This window comes from Dipodomys ordii, unplaced genomic scaffold (assembly GCF_000151885.1).
Source record: "Dipodomys ordii isolate 6190 unplaced genomic scaffold, Dord_2.0 Scaffold6, whole genome shotgun sequence".
NCBI classification, from domain to species: domain Eukaryota; kingdom Metazoa; phylum Chordata; class Mammalia; order Rodentia; family Heteromyidae; genus Dipodomys; species Dipodomys ordii.
Window position 1 is genome coordinate 16,808,020 of NW_012267222.1, and position 23,501 is coordinate 16,831,520.

Below are 23,501 nucleotides of genomic sequence, written 5' to 3' on the forward strand. Positions count from 1 at the left end.
GGTTGCATCTTGAAAGTGGTTTTGATTTTTAATTTTTTTGAGAGAAAATTGGGCATATGATCCTTATTCCGTTACAGTCTTAAATATAGTCATTGAGTATATGTCGAAATACCAATGCGTTCAAGGTAATATCATGGGGTTAATTTTTTTGTTTTCAGAAAATGTTCAACACTATTCGTTAAAAATAGATTCCACTATTATTTCTTTTGGGGGTGGGGGGTCTGGTCATGGGGCCTGAACTCTGGGCCTGGGTGCTGTCCCTCAGCTCTTTAGCTCAAGGCTAGCGCTCTACCACTTGAGCCACAGCACCACTTCTGGCTTTTTTTCTTTTTGCTTATGTGGTGCTGGGGAATCGAACCCAGGGCCTCATGCATGCAAGGCAAGTGCTCTACCACTGAGCCACCTTCTCAGCCCCATGATTCCACCATTATTATTTGGTGATTATTATGGTTATTTGGGGATGTAAAGAACGCAAAAATCCTTTCTTGGAAACGATTCTCCTTTGTTTTGGAACTTGTCCCTTCTTGCTGGAGTCTTGGAATTAAAACATGTTTGTTGTTGCCGTGCCCGTTGTAGGCTTGAACTCATTCCCTGGGGGCTGTCCCTGAGCTCTACCATTGGAGCCAAGCTCCACTTCTAGCCTTTTGTTAGTAAATTGAAAAGTCTCACAAACTTTCCTGCACAGGTTGGCTTCAAATGGTTGATCCTCAGATCTCAGCCTCCTAAATGTTAGGTCCACCTGGAAAAAAATGGCTCCTTTTTCTTGTTTTCTCTCCATGCTAAACCATGCAAAACCACAGTTAGACCCCTAAACCCCTTCCCTTGTTTTCTCTCTGTGCAAAACTGCATGTGGCCCTGCCTAGAAGTCCCCGCCCAGCACCTGTAAGCCAGGTACCTAGTGCACCTGGGGCTCTCAGGTCACTTGCTCATCTTCTGAGGTCACTGCTCTGGTCACGCCTCCTTCAGACAGTGAGCGGTCCCCTTTCTCATAGGTTACACCTCCTTCTCACCCTCCGCCATGCTATATAATCTCTCTCTGCCTTTAGTTGCAGCTGGTACATGCTACACCCTACTCTAGAGGGGCCCCGCAGTTTGACTCTCCCAAATAAACTCCTTTCTGCCTCTTATAGGCATGAGCCACCAGTGCCTGGCTAGAATGTCTTTTCTTTTATAAACTGTGAGGTAAAATTGAGTTCTTAAGTGTCCTTAATTAAAAACAATAATAAACCCTGTCGCTTAATCCTTTTTTCTTTATATTTTTCTTTCTCTCTTTCCTTCCGTCCTTCCTTCTCCTCTCCCTTTCTTTCTCTTTCTTTCATTCTCTCTCTCCACAGTGCACCAGATGAGCCCACAGCCTCATAGGTGCTAAGCCAGTGTTCGACCATTGAGCTCCTCACACTTCAGCCACTAGAGCCCTCTTCCTGCTCTGTGGAACCCCAGAAGCCATCATCCCTACATCCACGTCAAGGCGGGCAATAAGAGTCTTGTTTTAAGCTGCCAGGAACCTCACACTTTCTTCTTCAAAGACATTGAAAGTTAGAGAGGGTGGCCTGAGGCCACACAAGGAGAGAAGCCAGAATAAGTATTTGAACACTACCCTCTCTGATCTGAAGCCCGAACTGGCATTCCTGCCTACTATCTGACCCCCAGCCTGGCTCAAGGGACCCCAAAATTCAAGGAAATGAACCCAAGAGAAGACTTGGAGCTCAAGTAAGAAACCTGCCCTGCATTTACTGTCCCTTTCTCTGCCTCTAAAGCAATGCAGGTAACCAGGTTTCATGCCAATGGCAAAGACAGACAGACAGACAGAGATTCAGACAATTCCCTGCAGCAAGAAGAAATGTCTGTGTGCTTTTTAGTAGCTTCAAGATTTAATTTTATTTATTATCAACATAGCAGATCTATGGAGTCAATTTTGCTTTTACTGGAAGAAACATTCCCTGGAGGGCTATGTTGGTAAATGTATCGAAGAAAATAAACATTAAATCCCATCCAGAGCTGGAAAGAGAATTCCCTTCCTCAACTCACAAGGCTGAGCTCACAGACAGCTAGTGACTCTGAATTTGGCCACATCCTGGACCAGAGACACCATTCTGGAGCAGGAAGTGTGGTCTGGGGCTCCTCCCAGCTGGACAGAGCTAGGAGGAAGATTTAAGGCCCACTCCTGGAGGCGGCTGTCAGGGGTCTGCAGATAGTAATAACCTGATGTAAGAGAAGCAGGGTCAGGAACAAGTTCACTCAGAGCCACTAGAAGCAGAAGATGTTGGGGAAATACTGATAATAAGGGTTGTAGCTCCACAGATTTCTCTTCAGGCAGTAGACAAAGTTCCGGTCACAGGTGCAGAGCTTTGCTGGACAGAAGGTCCCTCGGTCTGCAAAAGAAACATGGAATATAGGAGGATGGGGAAAAAAACACACTCTACCAAGGTTCATTGTCCAAAGCCAAGTCCGAGGACGGGGCCAGAGTCTGCGTCTACGCAGTCTCCCCGTCTGCATCCTCCCCTGAAGGGTGCACAGCCCCAGGTGGGGGAACTGTCTACTGTGAGGAGGAGACACTGTCACCGCCCCATGGGAGCCTTCAGTCCCAGGAGACTAGAGCCTGTCCTTTGGGATTTTCCAGCCCCTACTTGGAGAAACTGAGGCTCCTAGAGGGGGATCTATTCCTAAGCTTAGCTGCAAACTCAGAGGACTTGGGTTTGAACCCAGCCATCAACTGGTGATTCTTTGAGCTTCAGTCTCTCCATGTGCAAAATGAGAGAGACTAGCCAGGCACTTGTGGCTCATGCCCATCATGCTAGTTACTCAGGAAGCTGGGATCTGAGGATCGCGGTTCAAAGCCAGCCTGGGCAGGAAAGCCTATGAGACTCTTATCTCTAACTAACTGCTCGCCTTTCCCCCCACAAAAAAAGCTGGAAGTAGAGCTGTGGCTTAAGTGGTAGAATACTAGCCTTAAGCAAAGAAGCTCAGGGAAATGTTGAGAGCCTGAGTTCAAGTCCCAGGAGCAAAGAAAACAAAACAATGGGGGAGCCAGGTGCCTGTAGTTCATGCCTACGATCCTAGCTATTCAGGAGGCTGAGATCTAAGGATCACAGTTCAAAGCCAGCTCAGGCAGAAAAGTCCATGAGACTCTTATCTCCAATAAACTACTCAGAAAAAGTTGGAAGTGGCACTGTGGCTCAAGTGGTAGAGCTTTAAGCATTGAGCACAAAGAGGCTCAGGGATAGCACACAGGCCCTGAGTTCAAGCCCCAGGACAGGCATAAAAGAAGAAAAAAGCAATGGAGGAGATTGTGCCTACTCCACAGGGGTTTGTTGGGTGGCAGGGGGCTGGGAGATGAAGTATAAAGGAGTCTGCACCACCTCTAGCGCCTAGTGAATGCTGAGTCTTAAGGCATGCCAGCCCTCCTCCAGAAGTCTCATATGGGCCCTGTCTTTTATCCACACTCTACCTCCCAAGACAGACTGGCTGGCATTTCAAGTAGCTGAACACTGAGACATGAGAGATCCTGGCCCAATGGGAAGCCCAGCCTTACCACAGGTGACAAGGCCCCATGCGAATCTGTATTTGTATGACTGTGTCCGAATGTTACAGCCTTCCTCCTCCAGCCGCCCGTAACACTGATCATGTACCCAACAGCACCTGCCAAAGCAAGAGATTGGGGTCCTGAATGGAGGGACTCCCTCTGCCTCCCATCCCTGTGAAGGAGTACAAGATCAAGATGTACATGTCAGGCCAAAACAAAATTAGAGACAAGCTGGGCTCCAGAGGCTCATGCCTATAATCCTGGCTACTCTGGAGGCTGAGATCTGAGGCCAGCCCAAACAAGAAAGTCTATGAGGCTCTTATCTCTAATGAATGATTAAAAAGCCAGAAGTAGAGCTGTGGCTCCAGTGGTAGAACACTAACCTTAAGTGAAAAAGCTAAGAGACAGCACCCAGGCCTTGAGTTCAAGCCTCAGTACAAATACACACACACACACACACACACACACACACACACACACAGAGTCACAGTCAGGAGATAATCAAGGGGAGGGATGGTACCTGCCTGCCTGAAGTGAGGATTAGGGCAAGGATTTTCTTCTTATCCTACACACACCCTGTGCTTTGTACAGCTTGCTTGTATGTAAAGTCTACTGGGGAAAAGTTTCTCTTTAACATTCTTGAAGACTTCAGCAATTGAGACATTGCACGTTGCCTAGCAACCAACCTCCCTCTCCTCTCATGAGCTGATGCTCATGACCAATGAACTCCTTTGCATCCAAGCAGCTTATGTAACTACCTCTTCTGCAAATAAAAACATCCCCATGAGCACATCTGTAGTTTGCTGCGGTTATTGGTCTGCTCTTACCAAATCAATGTCATTATTCTTTGGAGATTATATATTATTTAGGCTGCCATCCTTAGCAGGTACAAAAATTCAATCCTGTCCCTTTAGCATATTCTATGCTTGTGTGTGTGTGTGTGTGTGTGTGTGTGTGTGTGTACCAGTACTGGGGCTTGATTTCAGGGCCTCATGCCTTTGCTTGGCTTTCACTCATGGCTGGCGCTCTACCAGTTACCTGGAGATACAAGTCAACAGTAATACTCAGTAGACACTATGTTGAAAATGAACTTTAAATTTGAGTGGGAGGGGAGTCAGGGATGAGAGGAAGTGGGAAAAATGAGAGAGGCGGTAACATTGTTCAAAAAGAAATATACTCATTACCTTACTTATGTAACTGTAACCTTTCGGTACATCACCTTTACAATACTTTTTTGTCTCATGTACATTTTTGTCTGGGCTTGCTTAGACTCTTGGTCCAAAGACTTCAGCCTTCTGGGTAACTAAGATTACAGGTATGAGCCACCAGTACCAGTGTCCAGCTTCTTCCTTCTTTTTGATGACTGATAGTTTCAGGAATTTTGGTCAGGTATTCTGTAGGATATCTCACTTACGATTTTTTTTCTTTTATGGTCATGGGACTTGAACTCAGGGCCTTGATGCTGTTTTTGAGCTCTTTTGCTCAAAGCTAGAGCTCTACCACTTTCAGCCACAGTGCCATTTCTTGTTTTCTGGTGGTTAATTGGAGATAAGTCTCACAGACTTTCCTGCCTGGACTGGCTTTGAACCATGTTCCTCAAATCTCAGCCCCCTGAGTAGCTAGGAATTACAGGCATGAGCCACCAGAACCCTGCCCACTAGGAATTTTGTTTCTTTTTTTATGCTAAGACTGAAATTATAGTTGATTTATTTTGCTGTTCTGATTTGTTGCTCCTGGGGTCTTTTTTTCCTGCTAGCCCCTCTTAGCTAACAGGGTAAACATGTATGTGTTTATATTAACCCACACATATTTACATATCTCTAGATAGTTCTCTGTGTGAATGTCCATATTAAGCCGGACAGCCTACTGATGTCTCTTCCTGTAACCTATCACCATGGAGACCATTCTATACTCCCCCACCCCTTGCTTATCTGTAAACCCCCACTCCAGCAGTGGGAAACTTGGCTCCAACAACCTGCCATCCATTTACTTAGCTAAGGCTTTCCATTGTCCATGTATGCTGGCATCATAATTGTTATTAAAAAAAAAGACTGAGTTTTCACAAGAATGATATCTTAGTCTCTTGTTCTTTCTTCTAAACCTGTAACACTTCCCAATCAAGAGACAGGATCTAGGTCCCCTCTTTCCTTCTTTTCTTTCGCTTTGGATGCATGATAACTGTACTTATTCATGGGGAATAATATGGCACTAAGCATATTCTATGCTATTATCCAATAATACAATTAGGGTACTCTGCATATCTGTTACTTCAAACATTCATTATTCTTTTCTTTGTGGTGAGACTACTAGAAATCCTCTCTTATAGCTCTTTTGAAATGTTTATGTTATTAAGTATGGTCAACCTGCTGTGTAATAGAAAAACAGATCTTACTCCTTCTATCTAATTTGTAACTTTCCACCTCTTGAGTAATTTCAGTGTCTTCCTCCTTAAAGCCTTTGTGACTGCCCCAACTAATAGGTCAGTATAAGTGACACTGGAATTTCTGAGGTTGAAGATAAAAATGCCACTCTTCTGTATTGCAGTTTGGGAACATTCTATTTAGAATGGAAGAGCAGCCATGCTGTGAGGAAGCACAAGCATCCTTGCAGAGGCCTCATTGAGAAGAGTGTGGCTCCCCCACCTGCCAGCTAGAGACATGAGCCATCCACAGGGTGAATCATTCAGTCCCAGCAGAGCTGCCCAGGCTGTAACAGAGCAAAGCAGAGACAGCCATCCACACACAAGCCTTTCTCAGATGGCAGGTTTGTTAGCAAACTAAAGAGCTGTGGTTTCTTCAAGCCACAGTATTAAGACCCTTTTGTTATGCTGAAACAAAGCAGAAACACCTTAAGTTGCTAAGATCCTGGGACTGTTTGTGAGCTGCCTAACATAGCTTAGTCAGCCAGTTAACTTCTCTGAATTTCAATTTTCTCTTTCTTCCTTTCTTCCTTCCTTCCCTTTCTTTCTTTCTTTCTTTCTTCCTTCCTTCCTTCCTTCTGTCCTTCCTTCCTTCCTTCCTTCTTTTTTTGTCAGTTGGGGGCCCAAACTCTGTGCCTGGGTGCCATCCCTCAGCTCTTCAGCTCAAGAATAGTGCTCTACCACTTGAGCCACAATGCCACTTTGGGCTTATGTGGTGCTGAGGAATCAAACCCAGGGCCTCATGCATGCAAGGCAAGCACTCTACCACTGAGACATCTTCCCAGCCCTTGAGTTTCAATTTTCATAATATCTCTGAGCTTCAATTTTTTAAGTATAGCCTCAGCTAGGCTCTGGTTGCTCATGTGTGTAATCCCAACTACTCAGGAGGCTAAAATCTGAGGCTCTCTGTTCAAAGCCAGCCTGGGCAGGAAAGTCTGTAAGACTTTTATCTTATCTCCAATTAAGCACCAACCAGAAGTGAAGCTGTAGTTCAAGTGGTAGAATTCTAGCTTTTAGCATAAAAGGCTAAGGGACAAGGCCTAGGCCCTGAGTTCAAACCGCAGTACCAAAACATACACACAAAAATGCTGCCTCAATATTCATCTTGCAAACACATATGGAATGGGATGGGATGTTTGTGCAGTGGTGACATCTCCTCACCAGTCAGTGCCATCCTTAGGGGTCCCTCGGCCACCCCAACCGCAGTAGCAGCCATAAAAGCCATAAGCCTTCAGAGCATCCTTTCCAGTCACTTTCTCAATCATGGACTTCAGGTCAAGCAAGTCTCCGGGCACAGCAGGCACAGCTGAAAGACACCCCAGATTCCCAACATGAGCCCACTCCCCAGCCTCTCCTGCCCTTTCTCCCACACTCTTTCATCCTCCCAAGCCAGTGAGGGCAACCAGCATAGAGATGTGGGTAAGAGTGTAGACTTAAAGGAGTGGGCCTGAGTTTGGCCAACTGGCCCTGACACTAATCTCAAGTTATGTTATCTGTGTGGAGCAGACAGAGGGAGCTTCTTGTCTCTCCTGGTAATCCCCCCTCCTTCCTTCCCACCTCATTGCTTAACAGAACACTGAATGCTATGCCTTAGAACATAAGGAATAGAAAGTTGGAACGACTGGGGTCTTTAAGCACCACTGAAACCAACTCCTTCTTGCAAACTGGAAAGATCTTGAAAAGGTAGGGTCAGGTATTCTATTTTTTATCTTGTTGTATGTCCTTATTGTAGCTGTCTACCTACCTATCTATCTATATCTATTCAGATATGTTTATTTATATATTTACTGGGATTGGAACTCAAGATCCAGACTCTGTCCCTTAGCTTTTCCACTCAAGGCTGGCACTCTCCCACTTGTACCACACTTCCACTTCCAGCTTTTTGGTGATTCATTGGAGATAACAGGATGCCAGAGATGTCTACCTAGGTTGGCTTTGAACTGTAATCCTCAGATCTCAGTCTCTTCAGCTAAAATTCTAGATGTAAGTCACCAGTGTCTGGCTTCTGTTTTTCTTTATTATTTCTTTTTTGTTTGTTTGTTTGCATGAGGAGGGAGGGGAGGATATCTGTCTGCCCTGTTCACGACCTTCTCCTCCCTTCCACAGCAGCATCCTAAGTCAGAGAGGGAACACGGGCTTGGGGAAAGCAAGGCCCTCACTGGCATCTTACATCTGTGTTGGAAGTACAGAGCCAAGATTTAAGCATTGTTCTCTCATCTCGAAGATCAGGTGCCCTCTCCTCACTACCCATCATTCCCACGGGGATGGAGGTCATTCAGAGTTCATGGGATCAGTACTTACAAGCGAAGAACCAAGCCAGTGTAAGGATGCCCCTCATCTCTGGGTCTCTGGAAAAGAGAACACATCCCATGACTTGTCTCTCAGCTATTGTCCTCAAGGCCCATCCTGATCTCCCCACACCCCCACCCCCACCCCCTGCCACCTGGCTCCCCGCTTGGCCTACTCATGCTTCTCTCCCTCATGCAGAGCAGTAGATGCCCCATCCCAACCAGAAAGACTAGGCAAAGGCTTCCAGAAAGGGGCTTGGAAGGTGGCTCAGTGGTAGAGTGCTTGCCTTGCATGCATGAGGCCCTGGGTTCGATTCCTCAGCACCACATAAGCAGAAAAAGCCAGAAGTGGCACTGTGGCTCAAGTGGTAGAGAATTAGCCATGAGCTGAAGAGCTGAGGGACAGCGCCCAGGCCCAGAGTTTAAGCCCCACAACTGGCACACACATACACACACACACACACACACACACACACACACACAAAAGCTTCCAGAAAGAACCAGCAGCTGTGCTCAAGAATAAGTGGACCTTAGGTGTTTATCCCAGCCTGTCAGGTATCATTAGCTCTATTTGTCAGTGGGAAAACTTGAGCTCAGAAAGCTGAAGGAGCTTTCCAGAAGCCCAACAAACTAGTAGACAGAGGGATTCAGCCCCAGAATGTGTGCCCCTCCCTGTCCCACATAGCCTTCCCCTGAGGGACAAATGAATTCTCCAAATCTAGGGAGTTCAGTTCCTTCCAGGACTCTATCTTCCAGTGCTGCCTTCCTTCAGATCCATCTCGCTGCAGGGTTGTATGCTTGAAAGGGCCTTCAGACAGGAAATTCCATGTGTCCCCTGGCCACTGCCCCATTCCAATTCGTCCTCTCAGAGGCTCCTTACCAGCAGCTGCCTGCTTCTCCCCTAAGGACCACAAAGGTAGATCCAGGCTGCTCAGCTGCTGTGATCTGCCAGGATTTTCCCTTCAGTGCCACATTGTGTACAAGTCCCCAGGTTGAAGGGTCATCATGTCAATGCTCTGCCTGAGCCCCTGGCACCACCCAAGGCCTGGCATCCAAACACACAGCTTCAGACTCCCAGGGCCACTGGCCATTCGGCCTGGCCTCTGTCCAGCAGAGCCAATGAGTTCCAAGAACATTTCTGAGGGTTCCGTTAACCTCCAGCCTGTGCTCCCAGGGCTCTGAGCAGCCAGGTACAATGGCCCTAGACCCCACCTTCCACACAAGTCTTTCTCTCTTGCATCCTGGAGCTGCCAACAAGGTGGAGATGGTAACTACCTCTGATGAGCCAGGCACCATCCATCGACCTTCAAAACCATCAATGACTATGGCAGGTACAGTGTTAAACCTATCCATCCCACAAATGGCTATTTGTTGAATGAATGACTGAATAAATGAATGAAGAATGAGTGAGTGAAGGAATGAATAAGCTACTGACCTTACAGATTTCAGAAATTAAAGCTTGGAGAGGTGAAATTAATTTCCCAAAGGTTTAGCCCAACAATGAATATTCTCCTTTGACAGACTTTATTCAGCTACCACTGAGCAACCCTTGCACATTAAATATGTCTTTTGATAGTATGGAATTTGAACTCAGAGCTTTGCTAGGCAAGTGCTCTCCCACTTGAGCCATGTGCCCAGCACCTTTATGCTTTGCTCATTTTTCAGGTAGGGTCTCTTATTTTTCCCCCAGGGCTGGCCTTCAGCCCATGATCCTTCTACCTATGCCATGTAGCTGACTTATTGGTGGACATGAAGTCTCACTAACTTTTTGCTGAGGTTGGCCTTCTATCATAATCCTCCAATCTCCCCCTCCTGAATAGCTGGAATTACAGGTGTGAGCCACCATGATGGGCCTTTTACTTGCTTTTGCGATGCTTTGATATTTTCTGTTTCTTCCTAAGTTAACAGAGGCTGCCCTATGGCTCCATTAACTAATTTCTGGAGACCGTAATGACTCTTTTGGGAGCAGGCATTTTGTGTGAAAATCAACAACCCAAACAATCTACCAATCCCACTTCTGCTCTAACCCTCACAGTCCCGCTAGGGTCTCTTACCCCAAATCACCCCAGGCAAGATCCAGATAAGGAGAAAAGTCTGGAGCCACTCCCCCTACCCCAGCTTGAAGGTATCAAAGTGACACAAAGTAGCTAGCCCTACACTACCTGCCTACCACAATCTTCCATCTCCCCACACCCTGCTGTGCTTTTCATTCAGAGATCCCAACTCAGGCTCTGGGCCTTTCTGCTGCTTCTGTTCAGTGCACATTAGCACTCTCCCTTGTGTCCATGAGGGGATACTGCAGGCCTTCTCTGGGGAACTGTGAGTAACAAGGGTTTCTGATCCATTGTCCTCATCATACCTAAATAAACCATCACCCAAGGGCATCTCAGAGTTCCCTCAGGCTGTCCAGGTCAGCACATCAGAAGGCCCTACAGAGGAGTCTGGAAGAGGAAGGCAGGTTTCACAGAGGCGGCAGTGGAGACCAAACCCAGACCATCCCCGGAGCCCAAAGGCCGGTCCCCAGGAGAAGGAGGGAAGGATGTGGCACTGTCTATTTTTATCAAATGACCAGGGAACCCCACCGCAAGATAATTTCAGAGTGGAGTCAGGCTGCATAATGAGAGATGGAGAGCACAGAGGTGGATGAACGGAAGCACAGGCTTGGAAGGGGCCCCCTCCCCTGAGGGACAGTCTTCCACATCCACCTAGGGAGCCCCCTGCTTCCAGGAACCCCCTGGGTTCACAATCTCTGGCTGGAAAGGAGGAGCAACTGAGGCCCCCAGGACATAAGAGCAACCAAGAGGCTGTCCCTCCCTTGGCCCTGCCCCACCCCCTCCCCCTCCTCCTCCTCCCACCCCATCTCGAGGGGCCAGGGGCCCCCTCTCACAGCCTTTCCCTGGACCCTGCCTCCCTGTACCCCTCCTGAGCAAAAGCAGCCCCAAGAATGAGAGTCTCACCAGTGAGCCCCTCTCTGTCCTCAGGCCTGGAGAAGGGGCAGTGCTGGGCCAGCCTGGTTTATAAGGGCAACTGTGCCCGCCTCCCACACTCCTGCCTGGGCTGGCTCCAAGATTCCTGGTTAACTCACACAGAAATCTGAGGCTCCCCTCCAGACACCCCTGGGGATTCTCCCTCACCCCCACCCCCGAGCCACCACCCCTCTCTCTGCCCTGAGGCAGCTAGCTCACAGTTCTGGGACACTAAGATGGGGTCTGGCTTCCCACCACACATGGTCCAGGGCCATAGACCAAGCACTTCCTCTCTATCACAGAAAGTCTTTGTCCCCAGCCCCTGGATCCTTGTGGTTTTCCCAGTTCACAGTCACTGCTTTTATTTCATTCTAACTCTTTTAGCTTCAACCAAGGGACAGTGATGGCAGCTCAGTACCCTACCACCACCCCGTCCGCTTCCTGTCCCTGCTAACTCTGGAGATGCGACAGAACATCGCTTTCCAAGTCCCAGGTGGTGCCTCCCCCTGTGTTACCTGACTATAGAATTCCTGTGTTTTCTTCTCTCTGGGAACAAGGGAGGCACCAGGCTTGCAGATAGAGTAGTGCAAGTTTGTAGTCTGGTCACGTAAGAGCTGTGTGGCCCTGGACAAGTCACAGCATTCCTCTGTGTCTTCATGTGAAGCATGAAGCAATGACTTCGCCCTGCAGCCCAGAGGCTCTAGCTAGAGGCACAGTTAAAACCCAGGCACATCAAATAATGTCGGGAGGGTAATGAAGGAAAGCCCAGGGGGTCACATCACAGACTCTATGTCGCTCCAAATCCTTCAAATCCTACCTTCCCCAATATTGGCCGACAGTTGATATTTTTACGATTAAATGAGTGAATGCATGCGCTAGACTTAGGGCAGTGACAAATGCACGATAACATTAATAAATAGTGACAGCAAACCTTCTGAAATGTTCTCTCAGGACATAATCAGCTGTAATTATTCTCCCTTCCACATTTTTTTTTGTTGCCGTTCCTGGGGCTTGAACTCAGGGATTAGGTGCTGTCCCTGAGCCTCTTTGTACTCAAGGCTAGCATGCTACCACTTGAGCCACAGGGCCACTTTCTGGCTTTTTCAAAGTAGATTATTGGAGATAAGAACCTCCCAGACTTTTCTGCCTGGCTGGCTTCAAACTGCATACTTCTGCTAATCTCCAGCTTCTGTTTCTTTGAGAAGCCATGGAGTGAACTATTGCCTCTCCCCACCGCCCTGGTCTGATGAAGAGAGGAGATCCATGACTGGTTCTCTAGCTAGGACCTGCCCACTCAGCTTCTGAAGAACCCCAGCAATTCCACCCAAGGCAGAAGTTATTTATTGAATGCCTACGACCTGCCAGGCACTGCTGGGGAAGCAGATGGTAAGGCCTGAAGCAGCCTGGCCAGCAAGGACTGTGAGATAAATCCTGGCCTACATTTTCCTTCTCCTTCTTGACCAGTTCCCTTCTCCATCCTCACCCTGCCACCCCAAACCAGCCAAAACCCAGCCAAAAAGGGAAAAAACCAGGAACTCACTGGCCTCAAATGACCTCCATCTCTAGCTTTCGTTTTCCTTTAGAAATGGAACTTTCGTTCCCCCCCAAAATGAACTTGCTGTCCAGAAACCTCTGTCCACGCGTAACCCTTTCACGTCCTGGCTCCTTCTATGGCCCTGAGCCTGTTCTCGGGGACTCCTTGAGGCCCACATGGCTTGCTCATGGGGTTCACCGGCAAGCTGTCAGAGTGCTCCACTCCAAGGACTCTTCCTCTTCCTCCTCCTCCTCCTCCGCCCCCAGCTTCTCCCTCCAGCCTTCATAAGACCCTTGCCAGCCTGGCCTAGAGAGGCATGCTACAGGTATTATGTCAACCTGCTTTTCCTGGGAACTGCCTTCAGGAGAGTCTGTCTGTCTGTCTAGCCTCTCCAGGAGATGCATTCTACAGGTGTAGTGTTCATTTTTCCAGGGATCTACCTTCTGGAGTACTGGTCTACCTGTGTCTGTGTCTGTGTCTCTGTCTCTGAGTCTCTGTGTGTCTCTGTCTCTATCTTTGTCACCCTTACACACACATACTTTTTTCTCTCTGACTTCCTGGGTAAGCGTCTACTTATCCTCTGGGATTCATTCTTCTCTTAAAATTAATTTACTTTATTGATATTATAGAAGTGATGTACACAGGGATTACAACTACATGAGTCAGGTAATGAGTCAATATCCTTTCATACAGTGCCTTCTGTTCCCTCATTCTCTCCTAGTCCCTCCCTCCCATCTCCACCCACAAGTTGTATAGTCCACTTTCACCAAGGTCCAGTGAGCTCTACTGCTGCACCTTTTTTATCCTTTTTCTCTCAAGTTCTGTACCCTCCCCCACCTGCCCAAAGATATGCACTTGAATGAATACACCATACATAAGGTAAATAAGAAAGAATCATCTAGCAGGGCACTGGTGGTTCATGCCTATAATCCTAGCTACTCAGGAGGCTGAGATCTGAGGATCATGGTTCAAAGCCGGCCCTAGCAGGAAAGTCTGTGAGACTCTTATCTCCAATAAACCACCAGAAAACCAGAAGTGGTGCTGTGGCTCAAGTGGTAGAGCACTAGCCTTGAGTTGAGATGAGGGACAGCACCCAGGCCCACAGTTCAAGCCCCATTTGCGAAGAAAGGAAGAAAGAAAGAAAGAAAGAGAAAGAAAGGATCATCTAAAACTTCCTTTAAAAAAGGCATAAAGGGAAAAAAAGAACTCTATATCTTGGAGTTCATTTCAGTAGTATACAGTATTATTTTATGTAAATATGAAGAGTACTTAGGCATTGTGCTTTTGTGTTTCTCTCCTAAGAGTATCCTCTTTTGGTCTCACTGTATGTGAGGATCTAGAATCCTGTATAATTTATCAAATCTCAGTGCATTTAGATACAACTTCTGCTTATCAGACAGAACATGTGCCATTTGTCTCTCAGATTGGCTTAACCTCATTTAACATGATTTGTTCTAGTTCCATCCATTTCCCTGCAAATGACGTGATATTCTTTCTAATGGCTGCATAACATTCCATTGTACATAGGTACCATATCTTTAGGACCCACTCATCTATTGTGGGGCATCTAGGCTGTTTCCATAACTTGGCTATTGTGAGTAGTGCAGCAATGAACATGGATGTGTTGGTGTCTTTATGGTATCCCGGGTCATGATGTTCAGGGTAAATACCAAGGAGTGGTATGGCTGGGTCATAGGGAAGGTCTGTGCTTAGTTTGCTGAGGAACCTCCAGAGTGCTTTCCAGATTGGTTGTACTAGTTTACATTCCCATCAGCAGTGCAGTAGGGTTCCTTTTTCCCCACATCCCTACCAACATTTGTTCTTGTTCGAATTCATGATGTTGGTCAGTCTTACTGGGGTGAGGTAGAATCTCAGAGTTGTTTTGATTTGCATTTCCTTTATGGCTAGGGATGATGTTTCTTTTCCATTCTTCCCTCTTCTCAGAATTCTCTCCTTAGCTCCTTTGCCCACTTAGGGGTTGGTTTATTGGCTTTGGGTGGGGTTCACTCTTATTACTATGTGGGATTCCAGGAAATGAGGTTTGCCTGGGCCCTATCTGCCTAGTTTTGAAAATGATTAAAATCAAGAACAAGGATTCAGCTCAGTGCCATTAGGTCATGCACCTCTGAATGTGAATCTCCATTATCACCTGCCCAGGCTGCCCTGTGTCCCGAGACACATCGCCTAACATCCTCAGGCCTCTGTTTCTTCATTCTAGTGTGAACTAGAGTAATCACAATAGGACCAGCTTCACCTGGTATGGGTGACAACCCAGAAATGGGCCAGGTGGAAGAGGCTGGCTGTGTCTCTCCTCCAAGCCAATGAGGGAAGCTCTGGGTCTGCATCCAGAATGTGGCACATAGTAGGTGCTCAGAAAAAATTTGCTGAGTGAATGCTCCACTCTCTAGCATCATTGTAACCTACTGGCCTAGCCATACCTCCAATATCATATACATATATATATACACATATACATATACATATATGAACACATATACATATGCATGTGTGCCTGATGCTCTAGCTCAGAGGCCCTCAGGATCTCAGAACTAAACTCCCTGTCTCTCTCACAGCCAGTTCCAGGCTTGAACTCAGAGCCTGGGCATTGTCCCTTAGATTTTTCACTCAAACTTAGCACTCTACCACTTGAGCCACAGCTCCACTTCTGGATTTTTTTTTGGTAGTTTGCTGGAGATAAGATTGTCACAGACTTGGGGCTGGGAAGGTGGCTCAGTGGTAGAATGCTTGCCTTGCATGCATGAGGCCCTGGGTTCAATTCCTTAGCACCACATAAGCAGAAAAAGCCAGAAGTGGTGCTGTGGCTCAAGTGGTAGAGTGCTCGTCTTTGAGCTGAAGAGCTGAGGGACAGCGCCCAGGCCAAGAGCTCAGGCAAAATATAAATAAATAAATAAAGAGTGTCACAGACTTTCCTGTCCCAACTGGCTTTGGGTCTCAGTCCTCAGATCTCAGCATCCTGAGTAGCTACGAGTACAGGTTTGAGCCATTGGCACCTGGGTCAACTGTCAGTCCTTTTCAGTCTCCTTCTTCCTGGTAATGGATCCAGCCATAGATCTACCCTGCCAAGGCTCTGAAGGCAGAGACCTCTCATCCTTCTGAATCCCTTTGAATCCCAGCACCAGGACAGATCCTCAGACCTCAGCCTCTCCCATGGCTAGGATGAGCCACCGATATTCAGTTGATGCCTATATGTTTAAACAGCTTGCCAATTTCTCACAAATTTGGCTATGGGTATTTGTCAGCCAATTCAAGCTGACTCTGGTATACTGGTGCCAAGTCAGGATGCCCGGTGCTTCACGTATGAGGCCCAGGGTTCAAACCCTAGTACCACAGGAGGGGCTGGACCTTCTTTACAGTCTGGTTTCTATTGCTTCCTCCATCCAGAACGGTCTACATGCTCTCTTTCTAAATGGCAAAGCCTCCTTATGGTCTCCCATGTTCCTGGTGGAGGGAGAAGGAACCTTAGCACAGACTAGTGCTCTGACTGGTGAGGCCTCAGAAGGCTCCAGAGCTGTGTGAGCCCCCAGACACCCATGATCCCAGCATGCTTCACTTGTCTCAATTCTAGTCCAAACCAGTGATCCTTTCTCAGGCAATTCCCACAGGCAGAGTTCCAACCAGGCCTTATGGAGAAGCAAAGGCAAAGCTCCGCCCCCAGGGGCATCTCCATCTCCTCCCTTCCCCTCTTCCTATGTGGGCATCCTCCCCACCTCCCTCCCTCACCCTCCCTCTCTAGCCCTCCTTCCTTCTTCTCCCCTGTTCTCTCCTCTCCATCTTTCCACTTCTTTCCCTTCTTACCTGTTTCCCCTCCGCTCTCTTCTCTTACCCAACTCCTAGTCATCCTTCTGCATTCACACACAGATCTTTCAAGAACGGTTTAGTGCTCCTGACACCGGGCCAGGTAAAGGAAACAACTGAGAGCTCTGTCCTCATGGAGACCCTGAATTCTCACAGAAGGAGACAGAAATAGACAAGTAACTAAGCAAAATGCATGGTTTGTCAAGTGCTGGTAAACATTGGGGGAAGGAAGGTGGGATGTGCTCTCTCTCTCTCTCTCTCTCTCTCTCTCTCTCAGGGTGGGGCTGTTGAACAGACTCTTTAAATAGGTAGCTTAAAAAGATATGGTCAAGATGGTGACAGTTGACCAAAGCTATGAAGGAATTAAAGGAGCAAGCTTTGGGGATACACAAGAGAAGGATGAATGTTCCTGATAAGGAGAAGAGCAGGTGCAAAGGCCCTGGAGTGAAGACCTGGCTCTGAGCAGGAGGAACAAAGAAGCTTGGTCTCCCTTTGCCAAAAAAGTCTTATGAACTCACCCTCTCCCCACCTGAAGGTCTTGCACTCCGAGTTCCCCCGGCACCCTGTGCTATCTCTCATCAAACATCCTACCAGACCATGCCACAGTGGCCCTCCACCAAGCTGGGAGCAACCTGTGTCTTTTATTATGCCCTGCCTGTGGCATATCGTATATTTACTGACTATCTAACCAAATCAATCAATGTATGAGCTACACCATGAGGCCTTACAGATGTATCATCTCTGTCCCTAGAAGTACCTGCTACGCTGTATGGCACAGACTGGGTCCCAGAAAGAACATGTTGGTGCAATGACAGATTAAAAATAGCTAACACTTGCTAAGCACAAATAATACACTAAGTTCTTTACATGCTTTATCAAATTTTATTCTCTAAAAAGATCCAACAAAGTAGATACTGCTATCAGGTTGTTGAGTTGTTTGTCCTAAAGCTGCCTCTACACAAATTGTGGCCCAAAGATTTCTGTGCACACAGTGAATGGAAACCTAGCTTGATGTTCAAACAGCCTTTCCTTACTAGGAAAAGTAACCTACTGTCCTTGGAATCTATCAGCCAATTACAAGTGGCTTCTTCAGAGAAGACAGACATGAGCTGGAGCCAATCAGGTAGTTCTATCTCCTTTCCAAAGTCACATGCTCTTTTCTGGCTACACAATCAGACCTTAGTATCCACCGGCTTGTGATTCCAAAATGGAAAATGCTCAGGATGCAAAGAGTTTGATACTCAAAACCAAAACTCGACCTATACCACACATATAATAGGCATAAGGACCCCATATCAGAACCCCATAGAGTAGGCTGCACTAATGTCACAAAATAACTGTTGTACACATGAGTTCACCAAAAACTTAGATATTTTTCATGCCCTTTATCTGGGAACCTGAAGAAGCCTGGTTCGCTTTTCCTGTAAGCATGCACTGTCCACTGGAAACATGACATCTTCCAACACACCTCCAACTTTCAAGTTAGCACTTACATTAAGCACACTGCCTTTCCTTTCTGGCATGGGAGAATTACCCCAAATTTTGCCTTGTTTGGGGGAGGCAGATTTTCACCACCTAGAAGCAGGAAAGACTCAATGGAACACAGTGATTCCATGACTAACCATAATGGAACATCCACTGAGCTGCAGTGTGCACATGTGTGGTCATTTAACTACTTTTGTTTTTGACATTTCTTCTGATTTTTAAAAAGAAATTTTTAACCAATAGCTCATGCCTGTAATCCTAGCTACTCAGGAGGCTGAGATCTGATCATCACCGTTCAAAACCAGCAGGGGCAGAAAAGTCTGTAAGACTCTTTCTTCTCTCCAATGAACCACCAAAAAGCTGGAAGTGGAGCTGTGGCTCAAGTGGTAGAACATCAACCTTAAGAGGAAAAGTTCAGGGACACAGTTTTTTTTTTTGGACTGTATTTGATCAAAGCTGTGTGCAATAAATCCACCAATAAAGCAGAATCACACCACTGCACAGGGCCTGCCCAGTGGCAGGGCGGAGGTCTGAATTCCTTTTGGTCTGGTGTGTTTCCTAACCCTGGATGGCCACAGTAACAAAAATCAATCCGTGTCTGCAGAAGTAGACTTGCTGGGATTTTCTCTTTTTATGGCAGGCACCTTGCAAAACACTGAGGCTCAAAGAAAAGGAAGTCCCAACCTGTCCAGCAGGCAGTGGGTCAGTGGTAAAGCTCCGAGGCAAACCCCATCAGTGTGATTCCTACACAAAGGAAACCTGGGAGGGAGAGAGAAAGAGGCCATGAGGGAGGGCAAAAAGGGAAGGGAAGAAGGGAAGGAGGGAGGGAAGGAAGGAGGGGGAGAGAGGGAGAAAGGGAAGAGCCAGAAATGGATCCCACAGCCGCAGAATCTCTTTAGCATCCGGCTGGAAGTGGACCACTTCTTTTCCTAAAGAGTATTATTTTCTTGTGGTTTGGGTTCATGAGGAACCCAGGCAAGGTCCCAGCTGAGCATAAATGGAACTCCTGACCCACTCCATTCATGACTGTCCTGACTTTGTGCCTCCTTTCAGGAATGAGCTTCTTTTACATTAAGAACATCCCAACACTCAGGTTGTGACACACAAGGGTAAAGGACCCCAGCAGTCTTAGTGTTCGCTGACAGGGGCTGTGCCCATCCCTCCCAGGACCCCCTCTTAGGCTACCCCTCGCCCCATCCTTCCCTCTCCAGTACATTTGCCCCTCCCAGATCAAGCCACCCCATGAAGTCACTGACCTCTTTGGCCCGACTTCAGGTCCTGCCCTTGGGGCCTGCCCCCACCAACAGCCTCCTCAGACAGAGCCCGGAGCCCCAGGGTGCCAGCCACCAGCCAGAACATTGGGACCCTAAGCTGTGGATGGAGAAAGAGCAGCCTGATGGCTTCTAGAGTCCTAATGCCCACAGTGGGGACTGAAAGGAACAGAGGCCTGCTGGGAGGAGAAACTTCTGCCCATACCCAGCCACGCGTCACCCTGCTCAGGCCTCAGTGGCTTCACCACCAGGCAAAGATGTAGTCTGGTGCTGCCTCTGTCACCACAGGAGCCTGGGCAGTCACGCAGGGCATTCCAGAGGGGTGGACTGGAGGCCTGCATTTGTTATCCAGTTATCCAGGTCACAGCCTTATCCACTTCAAAAGCTTTCCCTAATCCCATCAGCCTGCTGCAGCACCCCCCCCTCCCCTGCTGTGGCCCTGTGCCATCTGACGGGCTGCTAAGTGTCTCCAATAGCTGAGAACCCAGGGCCCCTCAGAAGCAGGAACATAGACTCTACACACACACACACATACACACACACACACACACACACCCCAGACCTGGGCTAGAAGAAAAAAGACAGGAGTTACAAGGACCACAGAAGATGCACAGATATTTCTGGAACCCACCACTGACAGGGAAGACCTCTGCCCAGAAATGCATTGCTCTTATTTATTGAAGTATGACTTCCTAAGAAGCTGATGTGCTCCAGTCTAAGGCTGAGATGTGAGATGCATAAGTCCTTCCCTTGGGGGCTTGGAGTTTAATCATGGAGAATGCGTGTGCAAAAGCAGAGGGGACATACAAAGGACAAATAAAAATAAGAACAGATGCTCAGCATCACACATCATTAGAGAATTGCACATTTAAACTGTAAGGAGTCTTCACATGCCTGTTTAAATGACTAAGTCACAAAACACTGATAAAAAGCAATGCCTTATCAAATCGCCAGAAGACACAGCAGAACCTTACAGGTAATATTCCCAATGGAAAGAAGCCAGGATAAAAGTGCTGCAGCCTGTATGATTCTAACCTTTGCAAAATTCTTGACATTCTGCAAAAGGCAAAACTTTAGAGATCGCATGTTTCCTGTTACTATGCTTGGATTCTGAAATGTCCTCCAAAGGCCATGTATAAAGGCTGGGTCCTCAGCCTGGGGTTCTATGAGGAGGTAGTAGAAGCTTTAGGAGAGGGAGACAGGGGCCTGGAGGAAGGAAGTGAGTCACTGGGGGGGGGGGGGGCGTGCCCTTTAGGGAGGGAGCCTGGCCCCTCCCTCTCTCTCTGCTTCAGTTTTCCTCTTCCACCACCACTGGCTCCCACTTGAACTTCTGCTCTGCCACAGGCCCAAGTGATCCCAGACCTCCTAAACTGTGAACTGAAAGAAATCTTTCCTCCTTTTCAGTTATCTCCCCCCCTCTCCCTCCCCCTACACACATCCCCACCCCCCTGGCCAGGTGTTTTCTCATACGGACAGATGGCCAGCACTGGGTGTTTGGGGGAGGTAGTACACAGAACAGGAGTTTGGAGAGTGGGAAAGTGCTCTCATGGTGTGGTGAGAGTGGACCCGGGTCATCCCACATGGCCCAAGGGCCATAGCAAGTTCAACACTCACTAAACCCTGATGCAAACTATGGGCTTCCTTTGACTGTGATGTCTCTGTGTGCCACATGGAAGCAGGAGTTGACAGTGGCAGGAGACCGCGTGTTTGGGGTGCAGGGGTGATGGGAGACAGAGAGAGAAGGAAAGGGAGAAGAAGTAGAGAAGCAACAATCTGAAAGATTGACTTCCAGGTTAGGATCTGGTCCACCTGGCACAGGACTAAGCAGAGGAGGAGATGTCCACAGAAGAATAAAGCCAGTCAGTGTTGTCTCTGAGACAATAAATCTAGGCTTGTATAAGCTGCTAAGTTTGTGGTGGCATATTATCCAAAGTAGGTAACTAAAAGTTACCTAACTTAAAAGGGGGAGGAAATGAGGTAGGAAGACGAAAATGGATAGAAAGTAAGTTCCCGGTCAGTAGCTCTCAATTTGTTTCACATGGCATTGTTTCACATATCCTCTGTGTCAACCAGCTTTCTGTTAACATAAATAATATACCTGGTATATTAGCTTAGAAAGACGAAAGGTTTGAAGCTGGGCGTGGTGGTCCATGCCTGTAATCCTAACACCCAGGAAACAAAAGCAAGGGGATCACAAGTTGGAATTTTTGGCTCACAGTTTCAGGAAGTTTCAGTCCAGAATCACTTGACCCATGAATTTCTGGGCTTCTCGGGAGACAGCACATCATGGTAAGAGCTCGTGGTGGAAGCAGTTCCTTCCCTCGTGGTGGGCAGGAAGCAAAGAGATAACAAGAAATCAGGGTCTCGATGGCCCCATCAAAGTAACTTCACTTCCTTCCACTTTAGAGGACACGTCCCCAAGGACCCCACTTTCACTTCAGAGGATATACCCCCTGTGACCCCACTCCTCCGCCCCACCCCCTTGTAGGCTCCATCTCCTCAGACCCACCACCTCCCAAGAGCACCCTGGGCTGGGGACAAAGCCCTTAACTCACAAGTCTTTGACAAACACTTATCCAACCCATAATACATTAATTTACCATGACTTGATACAAGGAAAAGCTCTTCCCCTGCAGAAAAATTCAAATGCTTCATCTTGAAGGGCTGAGGGAGCCGGAAAAACACCAAATAACAGTTGTTATAGCCAAAAAACTATTTTAGTTGATGATAAAAAGCTAAAATTAGAGAGTGAAAGAAGTATACTAAGAATGGGATTACATTATCTCAAACTATCTCCCTCTAGGAGATTTAAATAAAAAAGGAAAAACCTGGCAGATACCCCCATAGCCAAGTCATTAAAGTGAGCATCAAGAGGAAGGAGGCAGGGCTGCCGATGTGGTTCAGTGGTAGAATGAAGCCCGGCATTGTTGAGGTCTGAGTTTGATCCCTAGCACTGAATTAAAAAGGTAATGAGAGCCAGGTGCCAGTGACTCATGCCTGTAATCCTAGATACTCAAAAGACTGAGATCTAAGGGTTGAGGTTCAAAGCCAACCCAATCCAAGCAGAAAGACTGTGAGACTCTTATCTCCATATAATCAGCAAAAACCAGAAGTGGATGAATAACATAAGTGGTAGAGCCTTAGCTATGAGGAAAAAAGCTAAGCAAGATTGTGAAGTCCTCAGTTCAAGTCCTAGTACCAGCAGCACACACACACACACACACACACATACACACACACACACACACACACACACACACACACTCTCGTAAGGAGATTTATTAATTCTATTTACTGTTGATAAGATTCATTGAGAATCATCTGTGTAAGATTCGTGCCAAAAATGTACATCTTTCAGCCTGACCATGAGAACACATCAGACAAGTCTAAATGAAGAAACATTCCATAGAAATTTGACCAGTACTTCTCAAAAATATCAAGAGCATATAAAACAAAAATACATAAACACAGCCAGGTGCCAGTGGCTCATGCCTGTAATCCTAGCTACTCAGGAGGCTGAGATCTGAAGATCATGGTTCAAAGCCAGCCTGGGCAGGAAAGTCTGTGAGACTCTTATCTCCAATAAACCACTAGAAAAACAAAATGAAGTGGCACTGTGACTCAAGTGGTAGAGTGCTCACCTTGAGCTGAAGAGCATAGGGATAGCACCCAAGCCCAGAGTTCAAGCCCCACCACCGACAAAAAAACAAAAAAATTATATATATATATTATCTATATATATACGCATATATATATATATATATATATATATATATATTTGTTACAGACTAGAGGAGACCAAAAAGATGTGAGAGCTGCCAAGTGAAATCCTGAAAACTATGAATCCTTCTTATCCATGACATGGATATCTCTGTGTTCCTCTGTCCACTATAACTTTGGCCATCTGTGTTTTAGAATTTTCATTGTGCAAACCTTCTACTCCCTGTAAATTAATTTATACCATTTTAAGTAACTATTTAGAAGTTCTTTCTTCATTTTTTTGGGTTGGGGTCCAGTTGTGGGGCCTGAACTCTGGGCCTGGGCGCTGTCCCTCAGCTCTTCAGCTCAAGGCTAGCGCTCTACCACTTGAGCCACAGCGCCACTTCCGGCCTTTTTTTTCTGCTTATGTGGTGCTGAGGAATCGAACCCAGGGCTCATGCATGCAAGATAAGCGCTCTCCCACTGAGCCACCTTCCCAG

At 47.1% G+C, this 23,501-nt stretch overlaps 1 protein-coding gene across 2 annotated transcripts; it reads right to left on the reverse strand.

Annotated features, from left to right (window-relative positions):
- Positions 1–1,914: 1,914 nt before the first annotated feature.
- Pla2g5 (phospholipase A2, group V) lies at positions 1,915–21,530 on the reverse strand. 2 transcript variants are annotated; one of them, XM_013035727.1, is made up of 5 exons: positions 21,519–21,530; positions 8,241–8,290; positions 7,104–7,248; positions 3,533–3,639; positions 1,915–2,372 (listed from the first exon to the last, which is right to left on the reverse strand). In XM_013035727.1, the coding sequence occupies exons 2-5, from the start codon at positions 8,278–8,280 to the stop codon at positions 2,248–2,250; spliced, it is 417 nt and encodes a 138-aa protein (XP_012891181.1). In that variant the 5' UTR covers positions 8,281–8,290; positions 21,519–21,530; the 3' UTR covers positions 1,915–2,247. The 2 variants fall into 2 exon arrangements, with proteins under 2 accessions (XP_012891181.1, XP_012891171.1); XM_013035717.1 differs by lacking the exon at positions 21,519–21,530 and adding an exon at positions 11,712–11,805.
- Positions 21,531–23,501: the final 1,971 nt, after the last annotated feature.

Coding starts and splice junctions, on each gene's coding strand:
- Pla2g5 (XM_013035727.1), bottom strand. CDS start 8,280: ATGAGGGGCATCCTTACACTGGCTTGGTTCTTCGCTTGTA. Junction 7,249..8,240: donor GGCTTGGTTCTTCGCTTGTA/AGTACTGATCCC, acceptor GGTGTCTTTCAG/CTGTGCCTGCTGTGCCCGGA. Junction 2,373..3,532: donor ATGGGGCCTTGTCACCTGTG/GTAAGGCTGGGC, acceptor TTTCTTTTGCAG/ACCGAGGGACCTTCTGTCCA.